At 41.8% G+C, this 12,309-nt stretch overlaps 1 protein-coding gene across 1 annotated transcript; it reads left to right on the top strand.

The window, feature by feature from the left end:
• Nucleotides 1-2,172: 2,172 nt before the first annotated feature.
• On the top strand, nt 2,173-11,690 carry septin5a (septin 5a). The gene is made up of 11 exons (XM_008303658.1): nt 2,173-2,489; nt 4,600-4,690; nt 5,031-5,117; nt 5,634-5,757; nt 5,857-5,991; nt 6,092-6,209; nt 6,294-6,395; nt 8,474-8,570; nt 8,676-8,811; nt 8,952-9,054; nt 10,521-11,690. The coding sequence occupies exons 1-11, from the start codon at nt 2,415-2,417 to the stop codon at nt 10,581-10,583; spliced, it is 1,131 nt and encodes a 376-aa protein (XP_008301880.1). The 5' UTR covers nt 2,173-2,414; the 3' UTR covers nt 10,584-11,690.
• The last annotated feature ends 619 nt before the right edge of the window (nt 11,691-12,309 follow it).

Raw genomic sequence — 12,309 nt, 5'->3', positions numbered from 1 at the left:
CACACACACACACACACACACACACACGGCCGTCACATCTGGAATCAATCGAGTCCAACGTCTGCCATTAAATGTACCTCATTCACCTCTGCACACACACAGAAGTCGACATTGTGGCCGATTTCTTTTACATCCTTTTCATTACGCTCCTGACCGGCGGTCCAGACCGACTGAAAATGACCTCACAGATACAATAAGAGGACGTATTTTTATAAACAGATGGACTGATTGATGGGAAACACGTGACATTTTGTGGGAAATGTGCCTTTTATTTTCTTTTTTGCTTTGATAAGAGATGAGAATATTGATGTCATTCATGTGTCTGTACAGTGAAGCCACAGCCGGACACTGATGAGGTTATCTTAAAGTGGATTATTAATCAGCTCATCGGTTTGAGTAATCTTTTAGGAACAGTAAGTCTCTGATTCCAGCTGTGACCATCACTGCTGTTTTATAAACCGTGCGATAAATCGGTTAATCGAGAACATGGACGGATTAATCAGAATCAGAAGCTTGGGACTGGTACACAACAATAACAAGACAGGAATAAATATAGAAATCTAAGAAATTCTAAATAAAATATCTAAAAGAGAAGTATAGAAGTACTATGAAAAGAGACGCAAACTTGCCTAATCCAGGTAGTAAATTAGGAAACAGTTTAAAGTACAGGATTGCACATGAAGTTGAGGAATTGCACATGTAACAGTGAGGGGAAGGGAGTGCAGCAGGAGTCTTTAGTGGTTTACTGACTGTTTATGAGGGATACGGACAGATTAATCGACAGTGAATTAATCATTAGTGCAGCCCTGGTGTGAGTGAAGTAATTGGCAGATTTTACATGTGATAAATTAATTAAACCTGCACTGATATATGAAAACAATCCTTTTAGACTGTAATCCGTCCTCTGAACGAGTTTCTCTTTATTCTCTGAAACTTTTCTTGGACGTTTCCTTGTTTTTTTATTTCGTCCTCTCCATCTTTGTCGCTCCTTTCTTCAGAAACCAGTTACTGCCACTTGACTTAAAAGTCTTTGTGTGTGAAAGTCTCCACAGACATCAGCTTTAAAACTTGAGTTTACTTTCAGGTATGATTTACCGGGTTAATCAGCGTTGTGTGGCTGCGTGTTCACAGAGCTTCATTCACATGTAAACGTTCCAGCTTTAAAGATGAAACCAACAGTTGATGGCTGCTCACCCTCCTCGTGTTCAAACATCTTGTTAGTGGCTCCATGAGGGAGACGTTTGTCTTCTAAACGTCACAGATGGCTTCAATTAAAAACCAGTTTCAGGCCCAAAGAGGTAAAACTAACAAAAGTGCAAAAAAACCAGACAGAAGCATCATCTCATGGTCTCAGATTCATCTTCTCAGGAGGGAAATAAATTAAATTCACCAACTTTGCAAGAAATAATGAAGAAGACGGTCTAATCATGAATTAATATCAGTCACAACGGGGGGTTTTGTTTACAGAAAATATTATCTTTCTCCTCTTTAGGTGCAGTTTTGTTTGAGGAGTTCAAGTGCAGCATTTTTACTCTAATGGAGCCTCTTTTATTTTTACATTGTTTTGACAGATTCAGGATTTAGAGATTCAAGAGCTTCACAACAACAACAGCAGCCGGTAGTTCTACTTCCACCACTAATTGTAACCTCAAATCTACAGTAAAAACATGGAGGCCTTGGCTCAGCTTCAAAGCACAGCGCACACACAAACAACATTCACTGATCTGATTGATTGACAAGTTCATTTACTTGATTATCTGACGGTCTCTGGGCCCCACAGGCCCCAACCTGCAGCGTTTGGCTCTTTATCTTTTGTTCGTGCTGCAGCTTTTGTCACCGCCAAGCTCAAACAAGTTGACGTTTTTCCACATGAACAAAGCGAAGCATCTACGTTTTCTATCTGCTCCTTTTTTTCCTCTTTGTGTGTTTCTTTGGTGGTCATTTCTCTTCAGTGCAGAGATTTATTTTTCAACCGCCGGAGCTGGGGGAGGGAAATACAGGCCGAATGAATGAGTTTCTTTTAGACCTTCGCTTCTTCCATCCCTCCCTTGTTTCCTCCCTCAAATTGCCACCTCTCTCTTGCTCCCTTTCCCTGTCTCAGTTTCCCTCCCTCTCTCTCTCTCTCTCTGTGTGAGAATTCCTCCATACCTGTCTGAACAGGGAGAGTCGGAGCGCTCCAGGGCAGAGGAGAGAAATAAATAAAGAAAGTAGTAGGGCTGGGAAAGCAGCAAAGAAGGAGAGGACGAGCAGAGAAGGAGTGTGCTGGAGTTTTATCGAGGTCTGGAGCTTTCAGATTTTTTTTTTCTTTTTTCCAGTCTCTGCTTGGCCCCTTTTTTTTCTTTTTTTTCCTTTTTTTTCTAAAACTTTCTGAGACTGGTGCCTATTTTGGTCCGTTGGTGTCGGAGCGGTTTAGGATGGATGCCATCATGCTGCAGGAAAAACTGGTGGAACGGCTGCTGTGCCCACGAGTGAGAACGGCCAGACAGAAGGTAAAAGAAACGTTGGAAATGTGTTCAGAATAGGCAAGAAGAGCAGATAGATATGAAGTTATGTGTCAGAGAGCTCAGGATACCAGGAGACTATCACACCTGCAGCATCTCTTTCTGTGGAGGTGTTTGGTGGACTTCTTCTGATTTACTGCTGAGATTTACTCATTGATTTATTGGCAGCAGGTTTCTCAACCTTCCACCTCTGGCTCTTTGGCAAGTGTGTCCTCCACGCACTGATTGCGCTGCCTGTGGGTTTTTTTTTAATCTAATGTGAATGCGTGTTTTCATAAATGCGATCCTCACCCTGGGGGAGGCTGTCGGAAATGCCAGTGACAAGTTATGACAGCGTATGAGGGCTCTGGCTGTGCGTTTGGCTTGTAGTGTTTGCAGGGTGAAAAAGAGCTTTTCAGGTCCGCTGAATGTGGCCTCTGTCCCCGTGTGAATGGACTCCACGGGCCTCGAGTGCGTATTTATACCGACGCATGTCAGCATGTGGCACCGAGGGGTAAAGATGACGCTGTGCCAGATGCAGCGGCACCGACCCAGCGAGAGGCTGCCGGTCCTGTGGTTCTCTTTGTGTTTGTGCGAGCGCTTTAGTGGAAAGTCTGAGGCGCTGGTTATTCTCAGCTGCTCCGACAGGAATGCTGCGCACGTGTTTTTCCATGCAGTTGTAGATCTTCTGTATTATAGAGCCTGAGCTGTCTGTTGTGGTGGTTTTTACTACAGCAGACGCCGCCGCATTCATTTTATTCTTCACATTAAAAAAATCCTCCAGAGCTGTTTTACACTTATTTGGTGTCTGCTTCTATTTTTGACCTTCTGGGTTTTGGTGTGTTGTTGTTGATCCAAATTAACTGGGGGGTTATTCAGTTAGTCCAGTGGCACAAAATATATTAGTAAGATAAGATCAGACAAACTTTATTGATCCCTCACAAACGTACAGCAAGGCTAATAACAGAGGTTTAATAAAAAGTCAGTGTACAATGCTTGATAAATGTTCATGTGGATTTGTTCAGACATGATAGTTAGTTTACTGCTTAAACAGTTTTTAAGAAAATATAATATCTAATTTTTTCAAGACAAAAATGACAATGAACTAGAAATGCTCTAAACATCCCACTTATTAAATCCAAAACTATAAACATCAAAATACATTTAATTCATAAAGTACTCTTCATGCAGAGTAGCCGTTTCAGAATGATGAATATTTTAACATTATTGATGCATTCATGTGTTCAGCTGGAGACAGTGACGCTCATTTTAGGTACTTTATATACTTTGAGGAGACACATTTGCTCCTAATCTGTGATTTATGCATCATCTGAAAATGCAGCTGAGCTCATCAGATGCAGTAAAAAAGTATAATCTTTGCCTCAGGTAAATGTAAAGAAGAAGAAGAAGCACCTCAGATCAGTAGCAGTGATACTGTGCAGTAAATGGACTTTGTTCCTCTCCACTGCTGACTTTGGACTGATGGTCAAAGACTGATTTCTCCCCTAATCAATATATTTAGCTCTGATTAATCTGCCTTTCACTGGATCAACAATGTGGCCTTAAAATGCGAGAAAACAGTTCCTGGAACAACTTCCTGAACCTCAAAGTGATGTTTTGTTTTGGGCCCCTAACAGGCCAAAGATGAACATCATATCACCTCCATGATATAAGGAAAAGCAATTAATCTTCACAAATACATAACTCTGACGAGACAGGACGCCTCATTCTGCAGGAAAAGTGATTCCAACAGTTAATCGATTCTCAAAATAGACATCAGTCATTATTTTCTGTCAAATGGGAAACTGAATCCTCTGATTGCAAGGTTGGTGGTTCGATCCCTCCACAGTCGACGTGTCCTTGGGCAAGACACTGAACCTGAAGTTGCTCCCAATGGCAGGCAGCTCCTTGCATGGCAGCTCTGTCACCACTAGTGTATGAATGAGTGAATGAGTGAATGAGAAACACATTGTAAAGCACTTGGATAAAAGCTCTATATAAGTGCAGACCATTTATCATTTACTGTTTCAGTGCTACAATAATTTCCAGAAAACCTGATCATTTCTTTCTAAACACCTGTTTTTGTTCTTCTTTGTGTCCTTTTATTTTTCCATCTCAGGAGAAGCAGTATGTGGGCTTTGCGACTCTGCCCAACCAGGTCCACAGGAAGTCGGTGAAGAAAGGCTTCGATTTCACGCTGATGGTGGCAGGTCAGTTTCCAGCTGAAGGTGCAAACATGATAGAAATCTTCACTAACCCGTCCTCAGGTGTCACTTTATCAGACGGCCAGAGCTAAAACTACCGTAGCCCTGCAATAAATCCTGCTTTTGTGAAAGTTATGGGGTTCGGTGTTGATGAACTGTCACATAGGAGACGTGTTTCTAATGTTTAGCCCTCCCTTGTTGATATAAAAAGGATGGACAGCATATTAGAAACACTGTATTTCTAGTTGTGTTCTTTAAAATGGTTGTAAAGGGAACACATTTCTAAATTCAGTTTAAATCATTTGTACGTGTTATAAGTGTCTCTCTGTCTGTGTGTGTGTTGCAGGAGAGTCTGGGATGGGAAAATCCACGCTGGTCAACAGCCTCTTCCTCACAGATCTCTACAAAGACAGGAAGTTACTGAACGCCGAGGGTGAGCATCAATCATAACGATGCACCGCTTACTGGATGTTTGTTGGACAGTTTTGTTGGAATTTAAATGCCGATCGGTCAATTAATGAGCTCTGACTCTATGTGATGTTCATAAACGACAACACGTGTAAATTATTCAGTCTTAACAAGTTCTCTCATAAATATTTTCTGGGTAAAAAATAGGTCAGTGTTTTTGTACTGAGCAACATCAAGCCTTTGATGTTTTGCAACTGGATCAGATTTGCTCCAGTTTCTTATGAGAGCTTTTTCTTTCTGACTGGAAGCTTAATTTGTGTAAAACCATGTTGTGCTGAATTCTGCTTGTAAAACCTTTTAAAGAAACTGGTGTAAAATTTAGTACGTCAAATGGTTGATGTGTGCAAAAAGTGGGACTTAAATGATGTTCATAATTGGCTACCTGTTTAGAAAATGAAATCTAATCTCTGAGAAGCTCCTTAAACTTATCATCTCCTCGTCAATCCGAGTCCTTGATCTTCTTCATGTCGGTTCTTTGCAGAGCGCATCAACCAAACCGTGGAGATCATCAAACACACTGTAGACATTGAGGAGAAAGGAGTGAAGCTCAAACTAACCATCGTCGACACGCCGGGCTTCGGAGACGCCGTCAACAACAACGAGTGGTGAGCAGCAACGATCTGATATGTGCCTCATTCACAGCGACTCGGAGGAGCTGCTAATGTAGTCAGTGCTGAGTGTGTTTATGTGTTTGTGTGTCCTAGCTGGAAGCCGATCACAGACTACATAGATCAGCAGTTCGAGCAATACTTCAGGGATGAGAGCGGCCTGAACAGAAAGAACATCCAGGACAACAGAGTCCACTGCTGCCTTTACTTCATCCCTCCGTTTGGACATGGGTAAGAACACAAACACACAAAGAAGTCCAGCTTGAATCCAGTGACCAGGTCAAATCTTAATCTCTTCAGTCTCCTGCTCACTCTGGGTTTCTCTTTGCAGGCTTCGTCCGGTCGATGTCGAGTTCATGAAGGCTCTGCACGAGAAAGTCAACATCATCCCGCTCATCGCCAAAGCCGACTGCCTCACGCCCAACGAGATAAAAAAGCTCAAAGACAGAGTGAGTGAAAGACCAGTTTGAGATGTTTGTTTGACAGGTTCACTGGACTCTGATCCGTCTTTGCGTGTGTGTGAATGTTTCTAGATACGAGAGGAAATAGACAAGTTCGGGATCAAAGTGTACCAGTTCCCCGAATGCGACTCCGATGAGGATGAAGAGTTTAAACAGCTTGACAAAGAGCTGAAGGTGAGTCAGACACCTGTGAGGATGATTTACTGATCATCTGTCCGTAGACAGACCCGAACTACTGGACGCAGATTAAGGTCGTGTTACATTAAATAGATGTATGGCCGCAAAATACCAAAAAACTATGCTTCTAATTGCAAATCATTAGAATAAACTTGTAGTAGACTTGGGGCACTGGTTGAGCTGGCGTCCCATGTTCAGGGGCTACAGTCCCCGAGGCAGAGGTCATGGGGTCAAGTCCCGCTCATGGCTCTTTCCTGCAGGTCCTTCCTCCATTCTTCTCCCCCAATTTCCTGTCTCTCTCTTGACTTTCCTATCAAATAAAGGCAAAAAAAGGGCCAAAAAATCTTGAAAACAAATAAAAAACTTGTAGTAGATGTGAAACAGTATGACTTTACGGTACGTAGCACCTGCCTCATTCACCTGTGATCATTCCAGTGAATACAATTTTTATTTAGGGTAAAATCACGAATCTAATTCACTTTTTTTTTGGTCAAACTAACAAAAATCCACTGTTCCCTATATGCTAACTAGCTAAAGCTCACTCACTGTTTATACCGTTCATATAGCTGTTTACCGCTACCTGTACACTATGTATGCATCTTTATATTAACATCTACAGCTGCTATATTCATATATTTAGTTTATTCATACTGTTCATTTATTCTGTGTATACACGTACTGCATAAAACACACCTGACTGCTGCTTTTGCACTGCTGGCGAGAAACTAAACTGCATTTAGTTGTCTTAGTGTTTGTATTTTGCATTGACAGTAAAATTTAATCTAGTCTAAACTAACGTAAACAGCAAAAATCTCTCTCAGAAATCCAAGACTCTACATTTAAATAGATGCTGTGAAGAAATGGGATAAAAACACGAGCGTTCAAGTTAGTTTTAATTCAATCTTTTCCCAAGATCCAAGATCAAGAGTTTTCAACCTATCATTGGCCTTCCTTCCTGGATTTCGCTCCGTTTTCATCACACAACCTGTTGACGTATATGTCCGTTGTATTCTCATATTATAAGGCATCATAAAGTCTATAATATAATATCTAAAAATACTGATGTTCTCAGGTCTTGTATGGCGCTCTTCATCAGCTCAGGAAGACCACGATATGCAGCTGAAAGCCCCCGAAAAACGTCGTGTTTTGTCAGAGAACGTTGGCGGTATTTAGTCGAGTATGTAGTTCCCCTTTTATGTAGCAAGAGTTTCAGATATCAGCTTTCAAATCTCATTGCTCCATCCCAGTGCCATGGCCGTGAATGGAGTTTTGTTTTTACTCCTTACAACACTTGAAATGTTCAGCCAGGGACGTGTCTCGCCAGAAATTATGTCCCAGTTCCTCTGGATGATCTGCAGACTTTCCAGTGAGTCACGTTCACGGGGACTTTTCCTTTGGTAGGAAGTAGTTTGTATATTTGTTTTAAATAAATCTTGTTTCAACATTTGGCAATGGCTGAAATGGGAGGGAACAAAAGTCAAGAGTTTTCTCCAAGAGCTCTGTTTTCTTTTGCATGTTTTTCTTGTCTCGTTGTGATGAATTGTTCTAACGAGGACAACGGAGAACACGTCAGGAAAGTCTCTTCTGGAGAATAGAAAGTGACGCAGGTAGTTTTGTGAGGAGCATAACAAGAGACACGAAGGTAGACATTCAAAAGTTTGTGATTGTTGGCAGAAGTCGATCTGTCAGAGATAAATACCTTCACTGTAATCGGGTGGATGCATAAATCTCAGAGACAGATGTCGTAAAACCCGAGTACGTAAAACTAGATTTACCTACACGACTGGATACCGTGAAGGCAAAGCGGAAAATGTTTGTAATTTGGCAGAACTTCCTCTGAAAACCTTCATTATTCTCTTAAACTGAAGTGTGGCTGCAGCTCGGAGGCGATAAACGTGGGCTTGATCAGCTGTGAAAAGTGGATGCAGGCAAAATAAACAGCAAACCTGCCTCGACAATGACAGTCACACTTGTGTTGAGCTGCTCAGTGGCCTTTTGTGTACAACCCTGTGAATGTGTAGCAGCACGCTCAGTCAGCAGATAGAATAACAGCCCGTCCTGGTGTCTCTGTGCAGGAGTGCACCCCGTTCGCCGTGATCGGCAGCAACACGGTGGTGGAGGCTCGAGGGCAGAGAGTCAGAGGGAGGCTGTACCCCTGGGGCATCGTCGAAGGTTCGTTCGTATATCATCTCTCTGTTCAGCTGTCGTCACGTTTTAAAGACGGTTTGAATGTCACCTCTTGGATCGGCGGTTAATCTCACGTGTTTCTCTGCTCAGTGGAGAACCAGTCACACTGTGACTTTGTGAAGCTGAGGAACATGCTGATTCGTTCGCACATGCACGACCTCAAAGACGTGACCTGTGACGTCCACTACGAGAACTACAGAGCGCAGTGCATACAGGAGATGACCAGGTACGAGTGTGGGAACAAGTGAAAGCGTGAGAACACGGCTGTTATGTAAACATCTTGGATTACTGCTGATGTTGGCACATTTCAGTGCAGATTTGCTCGCCTCGCCTCATATCTTCTCTTTTTCCTTCTTTGCATTTCAGTAAACTGGCTCAGGACAACCGCATGGAGAGTCCCATCCCCATCCTGCCGCTGTCCACTCCGGACGTGGACACCGAGAAGCTCATCAAAATGAAAGATGAGGAGGTATGGTTGGTGCTTCACCAAACATTCAGTGATTTCTATCAGAACACTTTCATCATGAATCTTTCATCTGACAAAACGTTGTTAAATAAGAATTGGCCCAAGGTGCAATGTCATAAAACGATGAGTCACCATTTGGATGATGCAATGCCTCACTATGCTATTTTATATGATGCAGTTTGTCAGAATACTGTACGCTTTGATGGGATAACTCACAATACATAATGATTTATGATATATCACAATACAATGCGAGGTGATACAATACATCACAATACAGATCAATATGATTCAACATGACAACGATGCAAATATTTATGATACAGTTTGTCACATTATGTTACAATATGACAAGATACATGCAGCATAATTGATACATTCCAGTACAAAGCAATCTGATTGGATGTGATACAAAATGTTACAATATGATACAATTTGACATATGTTATGTTACAATATGATCTGATAGATGCAGTATAATTAAAGACAATATGATACATTCCATTGCTAAACAATATGATCTGATGTCATACATTATGTCACAAGGCTATATGGCTTAATATGATATATTATGTCACAGTGCTATAGGATATAATATGATACAACGCGTCACAATAAGAACTGATGCCGTGCAATGATTGATTGCAATGATTGGACATTATACAATATGTCGCAGTACAAAACTATCTGATTGGATATGATGCAGTTCCGTCTGCCACAGCCACAGGCCTCATGAACAATGCCCAGGACCCCCACTGACCCCCACTGACCCCCACTGACCCCTCTATATCTGTATAAATGTAAATATCAATATATCAGCACCCTCAATATTCCTGTAAATAACAGTAATGTTCTATGGTTCTTATTTAAATTTAACTTTGATTTGGGTGCTGCCACAGCTCACCTGGTTGAGCTGACATCCCATGTACAGGGCTACAGTTCTGATGTGGAGATCATGAGTTCAAATCCTGCTCACTTTCCTGTCTCTCTCTCTCTCACTGCTCTATCAAATAAAGACACAAAGGCAAAAAAAAAAAAATTAAATTAAATAAATTTAACTTTGATTCTGTGAACTATTACAGTTATTTTCATTTTATTTCTATTTCTAGGTACTTTGTTTTACTGTATATTTATTGTTTACTCGATATTTATTGTTGTTTTGTTGCACCAACCCACCAGAACAACTTAAAATCTAAAAATTAAGTCAAATTTTTCCTTCATAATATTCTAAATGAAATCATGTATTCACTCCCAGCACATCTGAGTTATTGCATCACTCGCAACATAAGTGCAAAAATCTCCGTCATATATCTAAATGTACAGCAGTTTTAATATATTCTGAGGTTAAACGTGCACTAGCATCAGATTCAAAGGTTGTTCAGTTAATGTCGAGCCACTGGTGACTCTCTGCAAACCATCAGGATTTATTCATGCGGACAGTTTCACCCAATCCTCCTCTGTGCCTGCAGCTGAAGCGGATGCAGGAGATGCTGAACAAGATGCAGCAGCAGATGCACGAGAAAGACCAGTGAAGTCTCACAGAGCCGACGCTGCACCGCGGCGCCACCTGCTGTTCCTCCCCCCGAACGACAGCGAGACCTTCAGACTCTGACCGTTGATATCAAGTGTTAGTGGCAACTCTGGCTGTACGTTTCTCTTCGGTTTGGTGCTTTTGTATAGTTTGTCTGCTTGGAGGGTTTTTTGTTTTTTCTCTCTCTCTCTCTCTGAAACTATCCGTTTGCCCATTTTGAGCCCTTTTCGCTGTGGTCTTAACATATATAATATAAATGCGTAATTTAAATAACTTCTCAGTGTATCTAATTTATAAATGCGATGCTAAACTTTTTTGGATATAATGTCAGGGTGTGTGCTGCGAGATGTTTTGTAAAGAAAACGTAGGTCGTTGGTGATATTTAGATTTGAACATGGATATTGTTTTTTATTACGTGTGTTTGGGTGTGAGTGTGTGTTTCATGGAATTTCCTTTCATATCACCCCGTATCCGTCCATAAAGCTCCCATTTGGTCATAAAAAGGTGGCACAGTGACTTTTTTAAAAATTAAAATCTGACTTTTGCTTGTGTTTAGTTGCTCATAAATAACATTTTTCACACACAGCGAGACAAAACATCCTCTCCCAGCGTTTTATTTTTTATTAATCTGCTGGCTGAGCTGAAAATGCACTTATTGCCAGTGGCTTAGTGTGACGGGAGAGCCTCTGACATAATGAGAGGTTTGAGCAGTGCAGGGTGCATGTGCAAGCATGCTGCCATTACTCATATCCGCTGAAGGCTGTGGGCCTATTTTTACTGCTTTATAACCGATGCCCTGTGCTTGTATCAAACGCATCATTGACCTCCTTCGTTAAAATTAGCTCCACAACGAGGGGCAAATACTGTGTCTGTGTTCTCCTTGGAAGTGAGTTTTGCCATTGAAGTGGTGTAGCCTACATGTATGTTAAGATCATTTGTGAGCATGTGAGTGTGTGTGTGTGTGTGTGTGTGTGTGTGTGTGTGAGGGTGTGTTGACTCTGCTGATGCTGATGATCTGTACATATTTTTTGCCTGAAGGCTGTGAGCTCAGCCGGCGTCCCATTTACAAAGGTGTGACAAATAAACTCCTGTTTCTCGTCAGTCTGGCCTCCTCCTCCTCCCGCCTCGGCGTCGTTTATCTGAAGATTACGGTTCACAGGAAAACATCTTTCTGTCGCTTCCGCATGTCAGAGTCTGAAGAGCAGCCGTCAGAGCTGCTGCTGCTGCAGGGACGTTTTCTGCTGATTCATGTTTATCTCCTGCAGCCAGTCTTCCTCTGTGCTGCACACAGCATCGTTTTCCTGGCAGTCAGTGGAGAAGATGCAATCAGACAGTGAGCATGAATACAGGAAATAAGTGTGTTTTATGGAAGTTCATTAGTGAAAGAAGTAGTCGGATATTTAATGTATCTTTGTCGCAAAAGATTTGAAATTTTATTTGTGGAAAAGTATGAGAATTACTATCAAAGTATGCTTAGAGAGGTAAAAGTACTCATTATGCAGAGGCGCCATTTCAGCAATAATAAAATCTTATGACTCCTGAAATTAATTAGCTGATCCACTGCTAGAAAGGTCCATCCATCCATCTTCTACACACTGCTTAATCCTCATTAGGGTCATGGGGGGTCAGCTGGAGTCTATCCCAGCTGACTCAGGGTGAAGGCAGGTTCACCTGGACAGGTAACCAGTCTATCACAGGGCTACACTTAGAGACAGACAACCAAGCAC

Source organism: Stegastes partitus, unplaced genomic scaffold, assembly GCF_000690725.1.
Source record: "Stegastes partitus isolate 25-593 unplaced genomic scaffold, Stegastes_partitus-1.0.2 Scaffold2047, whole genome shotgun sequence".
Taxonomy (NCBI): domain Eukaryota; kingdom Metazoa; phylum Chordata; class Actinopteri; family Pomacentridae; genus Stegastes; species Stegastes partitus.
The sequence above is the reverse complement of the archived record's forward strand: the minus strand, read 5'-3'. Positions and strand labels throughout refer to the sequence as shown.